General features: G+C 43.4%; 1 protein-coding gene across 2 annotated transcripts in view; it reads right to left on the reverse strand.

Moving 5' to 3' along the window:
• The window catches only part of LOC124004996 (caprin-1-like), a 42,210-nt gene that overhangs the window by 11,483 nt on the left and 15,539 nt on the right, over positions 1 to 15,188 (reverse strand). For both annotated transcript variants that reach the window (XM_046313823.1, XM_046313815.1), the window contains exons 7-9: positions 4,816 to 4,965; positions 4,434 to 4,486; positions 4,121 to 4,204 (exon numbers count right to left, since the gene is read on the reverse strand). In XM_046313823.1, coding sequence (XP_046169779.1) covers positions 4,121 to 4,204; positions 4,434 to 4,486; positions 4,816 to 4,965 — 287 coding nt within the window. The remainder of the gene's footprint in view (positions 1 to 4,120; positions 4,205 to 4,433; positions 4,487 to 4,815; positions 4,966 to 15,188) is intronic.

A 15,188-nucleotide genomic window follows, 5' to 3' on the forward strand; every position in this document is an offset into this window, starting at 1 on the left:
TGTGTCCTCCCAGAGCGCTAAGAACCTTGGCGTGATCCTGGACAACACCCTGTCGTTCTCAACTAACATCAAGGCGGTGGTCCGTTCCTGTAGGTTCATGCTCTACAACATCCGCAGAGTACGACCCTGCCTCACACAGGAAGCGGCGCAGGTCCTAATCCAGGCACTTGTCATCTCCCGTCTGGGTTACTGCAACTCGCTGTTGGCTGGGCTCCCTGCCTGTGCCATTAAACCCCTACAACTCATCCAGAACGCCGCAGCCCGTCTGGTGTTCAACCTTCCCAAGTTCTCTCACGTCACCCCGCTCCTCCGCTCTCTCCACTGGCTTCCAGTTGAAGCTCGCATCCGCTACAAGACCATGGTGCTTGCCTACGGAGCTGTGAGGGGAACGGCACCTCAGTACCTCCAGGCTCTGATCAGGCCCTACACCCAAACAAGGGCACTGCGTTCATCCACCTCTGGCCTGCTCGCCTCCCTACCACTGAGGAAGTACAGTTCCCGCTCAGCCCAGTCAAAACTGTTCGCTGCTCTGGCCCCCCAATGGTGGAACAAACTCCCTCACGACGCCAGGACAGCGGAGTCAATCACCACCTTCCGGAGACACCTGAAACCCCACCTCTTTAAGGAATACCTAGGATAGGATAAGTAATCCCTCACCCCCCCCTTTAAGATTTAGATGCACTATTGTAAAGTGACTGTTCCACTGGATGTCATAAGGTGAATGCACCAATTTGTAAGTCGCTCTGGATAAGAGTGTCTGCTAAATGACTTAAATGTAAATGTAAACCTAGGTATTGAGTGACAGTAATGAGTGGAGGTCATTTGACCGCTGACCCATTTCGGATGCAGGCAATGAGGCAGTGATCGCTGAGATCTTGGTTGAAAACAGCAGAGGTGTATTTAGAGGGCAAGTTGGTTAGGATGATATCTATGAGGGTGCCCGTGTTTACGGCTTTGGGGTGGTACCTGGTAGGTTCATTGATAATTTGTGTGAGATTGAGGGCATCAAGTTTAGATTGTAGGATGGCTGGGGTGTTAAGCATGTTCCAGTTTAAGTCGCCTAGCAGCACAAGCTCTGAAGATAGATGGGGGGTAATCAGTTTACATATGGTGTCCAGAGCACAGCTGGGGGCAGAGGGTGGTCTATAGCAGGCGGCAACGGTGAGAGACTTGTTTTTAGAGAGGTGGATTTTTTAAAGTAGAAGTTCAAATTGTTTGGGTACAGACCTGGATTGTAGGACAGAACTCTGCAGGCTAACACCGCCCCCTTTGGCCGTTCTATCTTGTCTGAAAATGTTGTAGTTAGGGATGAAGATTTCAGAATTTTTGGTGGTCTGCCTAAGCCAGGATTCAGACAAGGCTAGAACATCCGGGTTGGCAGAGTGAAACTTAGGGAGGAGGCTTCTAATGTTAACATGCATGAAACCAAAGCAATTTTATTTATCTGTTATTTTACCAGGTAAATTGACTGAGAACACGTTCTCATTTGCAGCAACGACCTGGGGAATAGTTACAGGGGAGGAGGGGGATTAATGAGCCAATTGTAAACTGGGGATCATTAGGTGACCGTGATGGTTTGAGGGCCAGATAGGGAATTTAGCCAGGACACCGGGATTAACACCCCTACTCTTACGATAAGTGCCATGGGATCTTAAATGACCAGAGAGTCATGACACCCGTTTAAAGTCCCATCCGAAAGACGGCACCCTACACAGGGCAGTGTCCCCAATCCCTGCCCTGGAGCATTGGGATATTTTTTAGACCAGAGGAAAGAGTGCCTCCTACTGGCCCTCCAACACCACTTCCAGCAGCATCTGGTCTCCCATCCAGGAACTGACCAGGACCAACCCTGCTTAGCTTCAGAAGCAAGCCAGCAGTGGAATGCAGGGTGGTATGCTGCTGTTACGGTTACAGAAGTCATCAAAAGAGAGCGCCTGGGGAATAGGAGTGGAGCTAGGCACTGCAGGGCCTGGATTCACCTCTACATCACCAGAGGAAGAGGAGTAGGATAAGGGTACGGCTAAAAGCTATGAGAATTGGTCGTCTAGAACGTCTGGAACAGAGAGTAAAAGGAGGTTTCTGGGGCCGATAAAATAGCTTCAAGGTATAATGTACAAAGTTATGGTAGGATCTGAATACAGTGGAGGTAAACCTAGGTATTGAGTGATGATGAGAGAAAGATATAGTCTCTAGAAACATCATTGAAACCAGGTGATGTCATCACGTGTGGGTGGTGGAACTGTAAGGTTGGATAAGGTATAGTGAGCAGGGCTAGAGGCTCTACAGTGAAATAAGCCAATAAACACTAACCAGAACAGCAATGGACAAGGCATATTGACATTAAGGAGAGGCATGCTTAGTCGAGTGATCAAAAGGGTCCAGTGAGTAGTGAGGTTGATTGGGGTCACGGCGATTCAGACAGCTAGCCGGGCCATGGGTATCAATCTAGCATAGGATGAGGTGTGTTTAGCCACCTCGCGTGTTTCCGTCGGTAGATTAGTGGGGTTCCGTGTGGTAGAGAGGATCAATCCAATTGGCAAAATAGCTAAAGTTAGTGACCCAAGAAAAATTGTCCGATATACCTATTCAGATAGCAGCCTATAAGACAGCTAACGATTAGCGGGCCGCAGATGGGCGTTCAGGTAACATCACTACGGAGGGGCCAGCTGGATAACTCCCTCGGGCAGATAACGTCGCTAGTCCAGTCGTGAAGGCCCAGTGGGGCTCCGCATCGGCAGTAAAATGGGTCCGGATAGGAGATTGTAGCCCAGGAGTGGCTGATGGAACTCTTAAGCTGGCTAGCTCCGGAATAATTGATGTTTGCTCCAGAATCGACGTAAGCCAAGTCACACGGATAGCAGCTAGCTAGCTGTGAGATCCTGGTGTAAATGTCCAGAGCTTGCAATTGAAATCCGGGGATATGAAGAGAAAAATAGGTCTGGTATGTTCTGGTCTGAGTTGCGGTGTACAAAACTGCCGATAGATTTTCGAGCTAAAGGATAGCTAATTACCACAAACCGTGGTTAGCTGAATGCTAACGTTAGCCAGAAAACTTAGTTAACTTAGTTAGGTTTTATGATTAACTGTTGAAATATAGGCCTTTCACAGTGTATGAGTTGTTCACGATTTGAAATGCAATCAATCATTTAAAGTTAAAATAAAGCGTTCATTTAATAAATAAGCGTAAACAATAAATAAACAGTTCTATTTTGTAAAATTGCATTCAGGAATGAATGCAACTTTCGTATTTTCTGTAATAAAGTCTTTACAAAACTTTATAAAAACACTCTGGTGTTCTTTCTGACCGTTTGGAACAATATAATTTAACAGCACCTGTTGGGCACACATAATATGCATGCAGCGCTTGCTCCTTACCTTCTTTTTCTTGATCGGCAGTATTTTCCACGACTAGTCACATTTATTCCACACGTCTGACTTCCCCTTTACCTCCTGAGCAACCAGTAAACATTCACCCGTTTCCAGTTGATTTGTCACGTCCTCTGCATCTATTTTGCTGTGTGTTATGGTGTTCAGAGTTTGTTATAACCAATTTATTGATGCGAGTATGATAGGCTATAGGTCAGGCCATATTGATCACATGCATGTGACGCATGCATGTCACGTAAAGAGAGCAAGGGACGAGGGAATAGGGAATGTTTTTCCTAAACAAATGAGGGATTTCGGTAACTTTTCAGTCAGAAATGGCTAATTACGCTGCAGCAACACAGACAGCACGATAAACACTGTTCTGTGGAGGTCACTGCAGCAGAGAGGAGAGAGAGACAACAGGTGCTCGTCCCACAGTCACTCGCTGTAATTTTTATATTTACACACCGCGCAGCAAGTCTGAGCCCGGCCCAATTAAATCAACTGCGTTTCGACTCTAGTCATTTGCATGTCTTAATTATATCTAACATTACACTTAAAGCATCAGATAAGCCTAGTGCAAATACTTGATTTGATTAAAACACATAGGATGTGTCTATGAAAAAATAAACATTTAAACATTTTACATTTTGACTGGTTGAATGACAGAGATGACTCTGTAGACCAATATTGTTTTTTGTCTGGGACAGCCCTACCATGATTTGTGGAATGTGTAAAACACTGACCATCATACCTCTGTTTCTGTCGTCCACTTGTCTCCTTGCTCCTTGTCACTGCTGCTGTACATGGTGTCTGGAATGAACTTTCTGTTTACGAACTGAAAACATAAACAAGATGGCCACAGTCACAAAGCAGCCGAGACATGATAATAACTGAATGAACAGGGTAGTGTTCAGTCGGTAGAAAATAAAAAAAAAACTGGCCAAAACAGGTATGTATACATGATCTGAATTTGTTCAATTGGAAGTACTTGTTTTCATTTCCATTGCGAAATGTAGTAAAACAATGCCTTAATGAACATGACCCAGGATAGTAAGTCCTCTCACCTCTGTAGCCTCCACCTTAATGGGCTCTATGTACTCTTCAACTATTTCACCCTCTGAAGAGAAAAATAATTTTCATAATGCAGGACGAAAGATGTTTAATTAAACAACATCTTTATTGTCATAATTGGAAAACTAAACAATACAGCAAGAAACGTAACTTAAGGAGCGATTAACATTTAATATTGCCTACAACTTGCTTACAAATTCCCAAACTTTTACGTGTACTTTTGCTAACAACTACATTGGTTCACCATTTTCAAAAAAAATCTCACATTTCTAAGGATGGCAAAGGAACGTGACCAGTTGAGCTATCAAAATATGTATAACTTTGTCCATTTATAACTCAAAAGAGCAAATTAACATCAATGTCAAAAATGTTGACCTTGGTCGACGGTCTGCTCCTCTGCAAACTCCACTACTGCTTCCAACTGCTGCTCCTCATCCTCCTCACACACTCCATTCTGGTGGGACTGGGCTTTGTCAAAGTACCCGCTTAGCAGCACCCGGTCCACGCAGTCCTTCAGAGCTTTGTCTGGGGAGGGGAAGGGTAGAGAACCATCAGCATCACCATATCACAAAAAACACCACGGTATTATGATGCGTCAATCTACAATAAAATATGGTGGACACATCTGGCCAAAGTATGTCTCATCGCATTCTCCAGTCTTGCGGTCTGAGCCCTGAACCCCCCCCCCCCATTGAAGTGCTCTATTGAACATGACCCAGTTCTCCAAGAGGTGGTGGTGCTGGTGACTGGAGAGAGGCGACTGGCTTGTCTAGACCCATAATGCTGAGACTAGAGGTCGACCGATTAATCGGAATGGCCAATTAATTAACAATCGGTATGTTTGGGCGCCGATTTGCCGATTTGTTTTATACCTTTATTTAACTAGGCAAGTCGGTTAAGAACACATTCTTATTTTCAATGACGGCCTAGGAACGGTGGGTTAACTGCCTTGTTCAGGGGCAGAACGACAGATTTACACCTTGTCAGCTCGGGGGATCCAATCTTGCAACCTTACAGTTAACTAGTCCAATGCAATAACGACCTGCCTCTCTCTCGTTGCACTCCACAAGGAGACTGCCTGTTACGCAAATGCAGTAAGCCAAAGTAAGTTGCTAGCTAGCATTAAACGTATCTTATAAAAAACAATCAATCATAATCACTAGTTAACTACACATGGTAGATGACATTACTAGATATTATCTAGCGTGTCCTGCGTTGCATATAATCTGACTGAGCATACAAGTATCTGACTGAGCAGTGGTAGGCAGAAGCAGGTGCGTAAACATTCATTCAAACAGCACTTTCGTGCGTTTTGCCAGCAGCTCTTGCTTTAGTGTGGAGGGCTCTGTCCTTTTTGCTATAAAGCGCAGTGGAGGTGGGCTACAGATTTTGGCAGCAACGTGTCACTTCAAAAATCACTCAATGGCCTCAGTCTCAGAATTTGAACTTTGTTTATTGTGGTATAGCGTGATAAGCAGAATTGAATATAGATGGATATTGGTGGAAACTGTCATACACGTCGATCCAGAGGATCCCAAACATGGCCAATGCGTGACATGTCTGGTGAGTATGCAGTCCATGGAAGAAATGGAACATTTTCAGCTTCCAGGAATTGTGTACAGATCCTTGTGACATGGGGCTCTGCATTATCATGCTGAAGCATTAACCTGTTAAGCCTAGCCCTGTTTACTGCCCCTTCTGGAGGAATTGGGTACCCATATAAAACAGGATACATTTTTGTCAAAAGTTGCTAATATATGCATATAAAAAATATTATCGAATAGAAAACACTTCTAAAACCGTTTAAATTTTGTCTCTATGTAAAGCAGAAGTCTCAGGGCATGCATTCTCCCAAAGTCTCTCGTCATGGAAAAAGTTGGCCCAACTTTGACGTCACCGGATACGCCTTCCCAAACAACTACCGCTCTGGGAACAGTCTGTACGTGTTCAGCGCGAAGCCTGCTTTCAATGGGGCTTCTCATTGTGAGAATCGCGCGGTCACGAGACGTTGAGCGTGCCGAAAGGTCTCGGTCACGCGAAAAAAAAGTGTACGTTTATGTGCGCTCTGCTCCCGCTCTCTCTTTTCTTCAGGATCAATTAAAAGACGTGTGTGTTTCGCTTCGTCCTCACAATTGCTGTACACCTTTATAACATGTTAAAGCTTAATTATGAACATAGTTTGACAAGTTTACTCGACATATAATATATATTTGAATTTTTGGTGCGCATCCACTTGAATTTTGCCTACATTTCGACCGAAATGTGGGTATTTTGAGAACCGAAAGACGCAGACTTGAAAACTAAACACTGTTTTGGTAAGTATAATCCCTTCCAGGTCTTTTGATGGAAGAACAGCAAAGGTAAGGGAATATTTATGTGTTCATTTTGGGTTTCTGTCGACTCCAAGATAGAGGAGGCATAATGATACATTTGGAGCGCCGACTCCTAGTATAGCCTAGTAAACGCAAACTGTAACGTTAAAAATAAATGTAACACAGCGATTGCATTTAGAAGAAGTGTATGTTCCTATACATATGTAAAACATGCATATTTAGTCAAAGTTTATGATGTGTATTCCTTGTTAGCTGACGTTATCTGCCGGAGCTATTTCATTTCTCCTGACATTTTAGTAGCATTTTTTGAACGATGCGTCATTGTAAACAGAGATTTATGGATATATATTGCAGATTAATGGAAAAAAATGAATGTACTGTGTAACATGTTATATTACTGTCATCTGATGAAGATTTCAAAAGGTTAGTGAAATTTTTTTTTTTTTAATCCTGCGTTTGTTGATTGCATATTTTTTCCTACTTGGCTATGCTAATGAGCTATGTCTGCGGTGGTGGTTTGACATAAATATGTGCTATGTTTTCGCCGTAAAACATTTTAGAAATCTGACTTGTTGCCTGGATTCACAACGAGTGTAGCTTTAATTCAATACCCTGCATGTGAATTTTAATGAACGTTTGAGTTTTAACTAATACTATTAGCATTTAGCGTAGCGCATTTGCATTTCCAGAGCTCTAGATGGGACGCCTGCGTGCCAGGTAGGAGCAAGAGGTTAAATGATGGCGGCGGATGAACGGTATGACAATGGGCCAGAGGATCTCTTCACGGTATATCTGTGCATTCAAATTGCCATCTACAAAATACAATTGTGTACGCCTATGTAGATATTCCATTAAAAATCAACCTATCCAGCGACAATAGTCATTTACAATATTAACAATGTCTACACTGTATTTCTGATCAATTTGATGTTATTATAATGGAAAAAAAAGTGCTTTTCTTTAACCTGTTGCGACGAGCAATCCCGTATCCGGGAGCGTAATTATAGCCTCATGCTCATTACCATAACGCAACGTTAACTATTCATGAAAATCGCAAATTAAATTAAATAAATATATTAGCTCACAAGCTTAGCCTTTTGTTAACAACACTGTCATCTCAGATTTTCAAAAAATGCTTTTCAACCAAAGCTACACAAGCATTTGTGTAAGAGTATTGATAGCTAGCATAGCATTAAGCCTAGCATTCAGCAGGCAACATTTTCACAAAAACAAGAAAAGCATTCAAATAAAATAATTTACCTTTGAAGAACTTCAGATGTTTTCAATGAGGAGACTCTCAGTTAGGTAGCAAATGTTCAGTTTTTCCAAAAAGAGTATTTGTGAAGGAGAAATCGCTCCGTTTTGTTCATCACGTTTGGATAAGAAAAAAAAAACGGAAATTCGGTTTATTATTAAGTGTTATTATTCATAATTTAACTCCATAATATCGACAGAAACATGGCAAACGTTGTTTAGAATCAATCCTCAAGGTGTTTTTCACATATCTATTCGATGATAAATCACTCGTGGTAGTTTGGTTTCTCCTCTGAACAAAATGGAAAAATGCACGCAACTGGAGATTACGCAATAGTTTGACGGAGGACACCGAGCGGACACCTGGTAAATGTAGTCTCTTATGGTCAATTTTCCAATGATATGCCTACAAATATGTCACAATGCTGCAGACACCTTGGGGAAACGACAGAATGTGTAGGCTCATTCCTTGCGCATTCACAGCCATATAAGGAGACATTGGAACACAGCGCATTCAAAATCTGGCTCACTTCCTGTATGAAATGTCATCTTGGTTTCGCCTGTAGCATTAGTTCTGTGGCACTCACAGACAATATCTTTGCAGCTTCTTTCCAAAGCTGTCAGTTATATGCATAGTCGATCATCTTTTCGTGACAAAATATCTTGTTTAAAACGGGAACGTTTTTCATCCAAAAATGAAATACTGCCCCCAGAGGTTCAAGAGGTTAAAAAACAAGGAGATTTCTAAGTGACCCCAAACTTTTGAACGGTAGTGTATGTGTAAGGGTTAAGTGACTAGGCAACAGGATAAATAATAAACAGCGGCCTATGTGACAAGTCAAAAGGTTAACAAGCAGTCTTATTCAGAGACTTGTCCCGAAGCCATACTTGCGTTCTCTTGGCTGTTGTCCTGTTGGAAGGTGAACCTTCGACTGAGGTCCTGAGCTCTCTGGAGCAGGTTTTCATCAAGGATCTCTCTGTGCTTTGCGCCATTCATCTTTGCATCGATCCTGACTAGTCTCACAGTCCCTGCCGCTGAAGAACATCCCCACAGCATGATGCTGCCACCACCACCACCATGACACACCTCCAGACGTGACTTGGCATTCAGGTCAAAGAGTTCAACCTTGGTTTCATCAGAACAGAGAATCTTCTTTCACATGGTCTGAGAGTGTTTAGGTGCCTTCTACTAAACTCCAGAGCGTGCTGTCATGTGCCTTTTACAGAGGAGTGGCTTCAGTCTGGCCACTCCACCATAAAGACCTGATTGGTTAGAGTGCTGCAGAGATGGGATAACCTTCCAGAAGGACAACCATAACCACAGAGGAACTCTAGAGCTCTGTCAGAGTGACCATCGGGTTCTTGGTAACCTCCCTTACCAAGGCCCTTCTCTCCCGATCGCTCAGTTTGGCCGGTCGGCCAGCTCTAGGATGAGCCTGTGTTCTTGGGGCCCTTCAATGCTGTGGAAATGTTTTGGTACCCTTCCCCAGATCTGTGCTTCGACACAATCCTGTCTTGGAGCTCTACGGAAAATTCCTTCTACCGCATGGATTGGTTTTTGCTCTGACATGCACTGTCAACTGTGGGACCTTAAATAGACAGGTATGTGCCTTTCTAAATCATGTCCAATCAATTGAATTTACCACAGGTGGACTCCAATCAATTTGTCGAAACATCTCAAGGATGATCAATGAGGGGGCGCTAGAGAGCGTGCTATAGTGTAGACGTGCTTTGCTAGAACTCCGCTCTATTTTGAAACAAATTAGTATTTATCTTAACCTCTCACGACCTATAACTTCAAACAAATATGACATAGGGAAAAGGCACCAAAGGGGGCTCTAAACAAGATCATTTGAATGAGATAGACAACGAACCAATTCCAACGTCGCCAACCCACGAGGAGTTAGCTGAAGAGAGAGGCTAGCTTCCAAGAGTTCCCCACAGAGCCTACTCAAAGTGACATACTGGCTGCCATAAACTCACTAAGCAAGAAGGTGGACACAAGGTTGGCTGATATCTCAAAGAGTATTGGGACTTTGGCCGAAACTGTGAAGGCAACTAAGGGAAGGGTGCATGAGGTTGAGCAGACGACAGTCGATCACGAGGCCAGGCTACAGGACATAGAGAAACAGTGCGCAACTTTCAAAAATGACAACAAAACCCTGAAAGCCCGACTGGAAATGCTCAAGTCGCATTCAAGACGCCAGAACATCCGAATATGTGGCATCCAGGAGGACACTGAGAAAGGGAAACCCACTGAATATGTCTCGGAGCTGATACAGGCATTGCTGGGGAGTGAACACTTCAAAACGCCCATCCTGATCGACCGCGCACACAGATCTCAGGCAACGAAGCCGGCCAAGGGCGCGCCACCAAGCCCATTCATTGTACGGCTGCACTATCCCCAGACCAGGGATCTCATCCTCAAGCTGGCTAGTTAAAAGTTCCCCCTTAACTTCAACGGAGCCAGGGTGTCTTCCTACCCAGATCTTACCTTGGAGGTGAGGAACCAACGGAAATGATGAGGTACGCAACAAATGCAGGGCGGCCAACATCCGATATGGATTCCTCTTCCCAGCCCGGTTTAAGGTGACAGTCGAAGGATCAACACGTACGTTTGACAACCCAAAAGAGGCCGATCTGTTCTTGACAAGCAAGCTCCCTGGCTGAGGATACAGAACGGCTGTGTCAGCCGGCTAAATGACCAAATACAGGCCAGGAATGTGTTTGGATTTCCGGCCTATGTCTTTTTGATTAGAAGATCAGAAATTGGGACTTATATAATAGGTGAGATGTTGTGGCTAATATAGCATTGTTTAGCATATCATGTTTTAGCGCCGCTCACCCCCTAACGTGAGAGTTAAGTGTTATTTAATATTAGTTTATATGCGGAGCATCTATAGACGACGAGTTAGGGTATCTAGACATAAAGCTTGAACTAAGGTTTGTGTGTTAGCCAAGGAGTGCTTCGTTTGGGAAAGTCACTCAGTAAAGGGACGGGAGGGGGGATGGGGTCTGTGTTTTATGTTCACGTTTATTATTAATACAGGTGGAATGATAAGCTCCCACACGGCGGGACGTTTTTCTTCTGGGTTTCGTATGACTGCAACAATTTGCTTTAAAATAAGAAATGCCACTTAGTGACAGAGCACAGAGTAGACCAGGTGGAATAAAGCAGGAACTGTAATAGCTCGTTTCACCACATGCCCTAAGCCAAGGTTTTTTTCTCATCAAAATCACTAGGTGCTGACATAGTGCTTCTTCAAGAAACTCATAGTAAACGCTCCGCTCAGGCCAAGCTACGAGTCGGCTGGATCGGTCAGATATACCAGTCTAACTTTGATGCAAAAGCGAGAGGGGTAGCAATCCTGATAAGGAAATACATTCCTTTTGTTTACTCATCCTCGATTTCAGATCCTAATGGTCGGTATATTATTGTGGCTGGTACACTGAATTCGAAACCAGTAACCTTGGTCAATTTATATGGACCCAACTTCGATGATCCATTATTTTTTCAAATGGTATTTAAGGACATACCAAATATCTCGGATACAAGTGGTACTGTTGGAGTGGACTTTAACTGTACTTTAGATTCTCTTTTCGATAAACAGCTATCAAGGTCACTTCAACAATCAAATGCCAGTGTCTGTCTAAATACATTGATGACAAACCTTAACATTGTCGATATTTGGAGACTGACGCACCCAACAGACAGGGATTATTCTTTCTTTTCATCAGTTCATAAATCATATTCCAGAATTGACTATTTTTTGTTGGACTCCAAACTAATTTCAGCAGCTGAGTCGGTTACCTATCACCCTATTCTAATTACGGACCACTCTCCTCTGTCCATGGTGCTGAAACTTGACTATATGTCGACAGGTCGGCGACCGTGGCGCTTAGACGCATACCTGCTGAAAGATGAGGCTTTTTGTCAGTATTTGAAGGAGCAGATTGCCTTTTTCCTCGGAACTAACGACAAGGGGGATGTTGACGACTCCACCCTTTGGGAATCTCTAAAGGCTATGATTAGAGGTTACATTATTTATTATACATCAGAGTGGAAGAAACGTGCCAATACTAGGCTGAGAGAAATTGAAAGAGAGTTAGGGGAACAGGAGAACATTTTTAGGACAAATTCCTCATATACAGTCCTTGAGAAGATCAAAGTTAAAATATTAATACAATACCATACTTTCGAAATGGGTGGGCTCTTTACTTGCTAGAACCTAACAAAGTTATTTTGAACTGGGTGACAAACCACAAAAATTAGTAGCAAGACAGCTAAGGCATGTACAGGCATCTAGAGCTATTCACAAAATAAAAGACAAGAAGGGTAAAATAGTAACAGATCCAGAGGATATTAATAAATGCTCTGCTCAGTTTTACTCAGAGCTATACCAATCAAAATGCGATGCTACTGATCCACAAACTATGGACCGCTTTCTCGCTGAATGTGAACTTCCTAAACTAGACGTGGGCAGCTGCTGCACTCGATGCAGGGATAACTTTAGAGGAAATTAACACAGCGATAGCACAATTTCCAAACAGCAAGGCCCCTGGGCCCGATGGATATGTAATAGAATTCTATAAGAAGTGCTGTGCCAGTCTATCTCCTCTTATGTTGCAAATGTTTAAACAATCCAAAGAAAATGCCAAACTCCCGCAAACACTGTATGAGGCTACAATAGCACTGATCTTGAAAAAAGATAAGAGATTACATGGAGATGTCGTCTTATCGCCCCTTGTCGTTACTCCCCATAGAAAACAAGGTGTTAACAAAGATATTGGCAAACCGATTGAAAACATACATTTCCGGCATCATACACCCTGACCAGACAGGTTTTATCCCGGGCCGACGTATATACTACAATTTGAGACGCCTTTTCAACATAATGTATCACGATCATAAGGTTGAGGCAGTGGTAATAGCTCGATGCAGAGAAGGCGTTTGATTGGAATGAGTGGAAGTATATGATGTCGGTTCTGGAGCACTTCGGGTTTGGAAAGGAATTTATTCATTGGATAAGAATTATTTATGCACACCCAATGGCGTCCGTGGTAACTAATCAAGAAATGTCACAGTCATTCTGCTTGTTCAAGGGGTGCCGACAGGGGTGCCCTATTTTGCCTGCTCTCTTCGCTATAGCCATATGAAACCCCTTGCTACTCGCATTCGGGCATGTGCTGATATAGCTTCTGTTAAAATAAAGGACACACAGCACAAAATTTCCCTATATGCAGACAATGTTCTTTTGTTTTTGTCCAAGCCTAAAACTTCTACTCCATCCTTACTTAACTTGATAAACACATGTGGCTCCTTCTCTGGCTACAAGATAAACTGGAAAAAAAGTGAGTTGATGCCAATATCACAGCCTGTGGATATGCAATTTATGCAATCTACCCCGTTTAGAACAGTGATAGACAAGTTCACAAGCCTTGGCATTGTAGTGACAAGAGACCTTGATCAGCTATTGAAAGCGAATTGGGACATGAAAATATCAGCTTAAACAAAGTATAGATTTTTGGAAAACTCTGCCTACCTCCTTGGTTGGTCGTATAAACGCTATTAAAATGGTTGTCCTACCCAGGTTTCTTTACCTCTTCCAATGTCTACCCAATTTCATACCACAAAGCTATTTTAAGAAACTGGATTCAATAGTAACTCCATTTTTATGGGATAACAAAACAGCCAGAATTTCAAAGAAGCATTTATGCAAGTACAAGATGGAGGGGGGCTTTGGCCTTCCTCACTTTAAACTGTATTATTGGGCTGCTAATCTGAACATTTTGTCTTTCTGGAGGGAAAGTTTACCTTTGATGAGACAGAAGGATATGCCTTCATGGCTTTTGATTGAACAGGCCTCCTGTCAATGTTCCTCAGTCCCTGCACTTGTTAATAGCCCATCATATGTGAAAGAAATCCACTTATGACTCTAACCCAGTCATTTGTCATACGCTTAAGATCTGGAAACAGATTATGTATTTTCTTAACATACCCACTGTATACATTGACAGCCCGATTTGCCTGAATCATGCTTTCCACCCTGCATTGGATGATATGGTGTTTTCACAGTGGAGGGAGAAGGGGCTCACAACAATTGGTAATCCATACATAGATGGTCAGTTAGCTTCATTTCAACAATTACAGGAAAAGTTCAACATGCCAACACATTTTTTCAGATACCTCCAAATCAGGAATTTCCTACATTAGATAGCTTGATCCTTGTCAAACCCCATTCAAACCCCATGCAAGTTCAAACCCCCGAGCTGACAAGGTACAAATCTGTGGTTCTGCCCCTGAACATGCAGTTAACCCACTGTTCCTAGGCCGTCATTGTAAATAAGAATTTGTTCTTAACTGACTTGCCTTGTTAAGTAAAGGTTAAAAAAATACATTTAAAAAAGGGTTGGTCTCTAGACTGTATGATGTGCTACAGGCCCACAGAGGTATCCACAGACACCATTAAAAGGGCTTGGGAACAAAAACTTGGTTCAGAAATCTCAAATGAGAACTGGGTAGAAGCTCTCAGGAATATAAACCACAGTTCAGTGAATGCCAGACACAACCTTGTACAGTTTAAGGTGATACACAGGTTACATTACTCAAAAGTAAAACTGCATAAAATATTCCCGGACACCTCACCACTGTGTGAGAGGTGCAAGCAGGACGAGGGGAGGTTGACCCACTTATTCTGGACATGTCCTAAGTTACATGTTTACTGGGCTCTTATTTTTGATTACTTATCTAGAGCCTTTGATAGAGTTCTAGCCCCAGTTCAACATGCCAACAACACATTTTTTCAGATACTGGTAGGGGGATGCTGAGAGAAGCAGGTGAGTGAGGGCAGGTAGGTGGGGATGCTGAGAGAAGCAGGTGAGAGGGCTGGTAGGGGGGATGCTGAGAGAAGTAGGTGAGTGAGGGCTGGTAGGGGGAGATGCTGAGAGAAGCAGGTGAGTGAGGGCTGGTAGGGGGATGCTGAGAGAAGCAGGTGAGTGAGGGCGGGTAGGGGGTGCTGAGAGAAGCAGGTGAGTGAGGGCTGGTAGGGGGACGCTGAGAGAAGCAGGTGAGAGGGCTGGTAGGGGGACGCTGAGAGAAGCAGTTGAGTGAGGGCGGGTAGGGGGGTGCTGAGAGAAGCAGGTGAGTGAGGGCGGGTAGGG

This window comes from Oncorhynchus gorbuscha, linkage group LG02, assembly GCF_021184085.1.
Source record: "Oncorhynchus gorbuscha isolate QuinsamMale2020 ecotype Even-year linkage group LG02, OgorEven_v1.0, whole genome shotgun sequence".
NCBI lineage: Eukaryota > Metazoa > Chordata > Actinopteri > Salmoniformes > Salmonidae > Oncorhynchus > Oncorhynchus gorbuscha.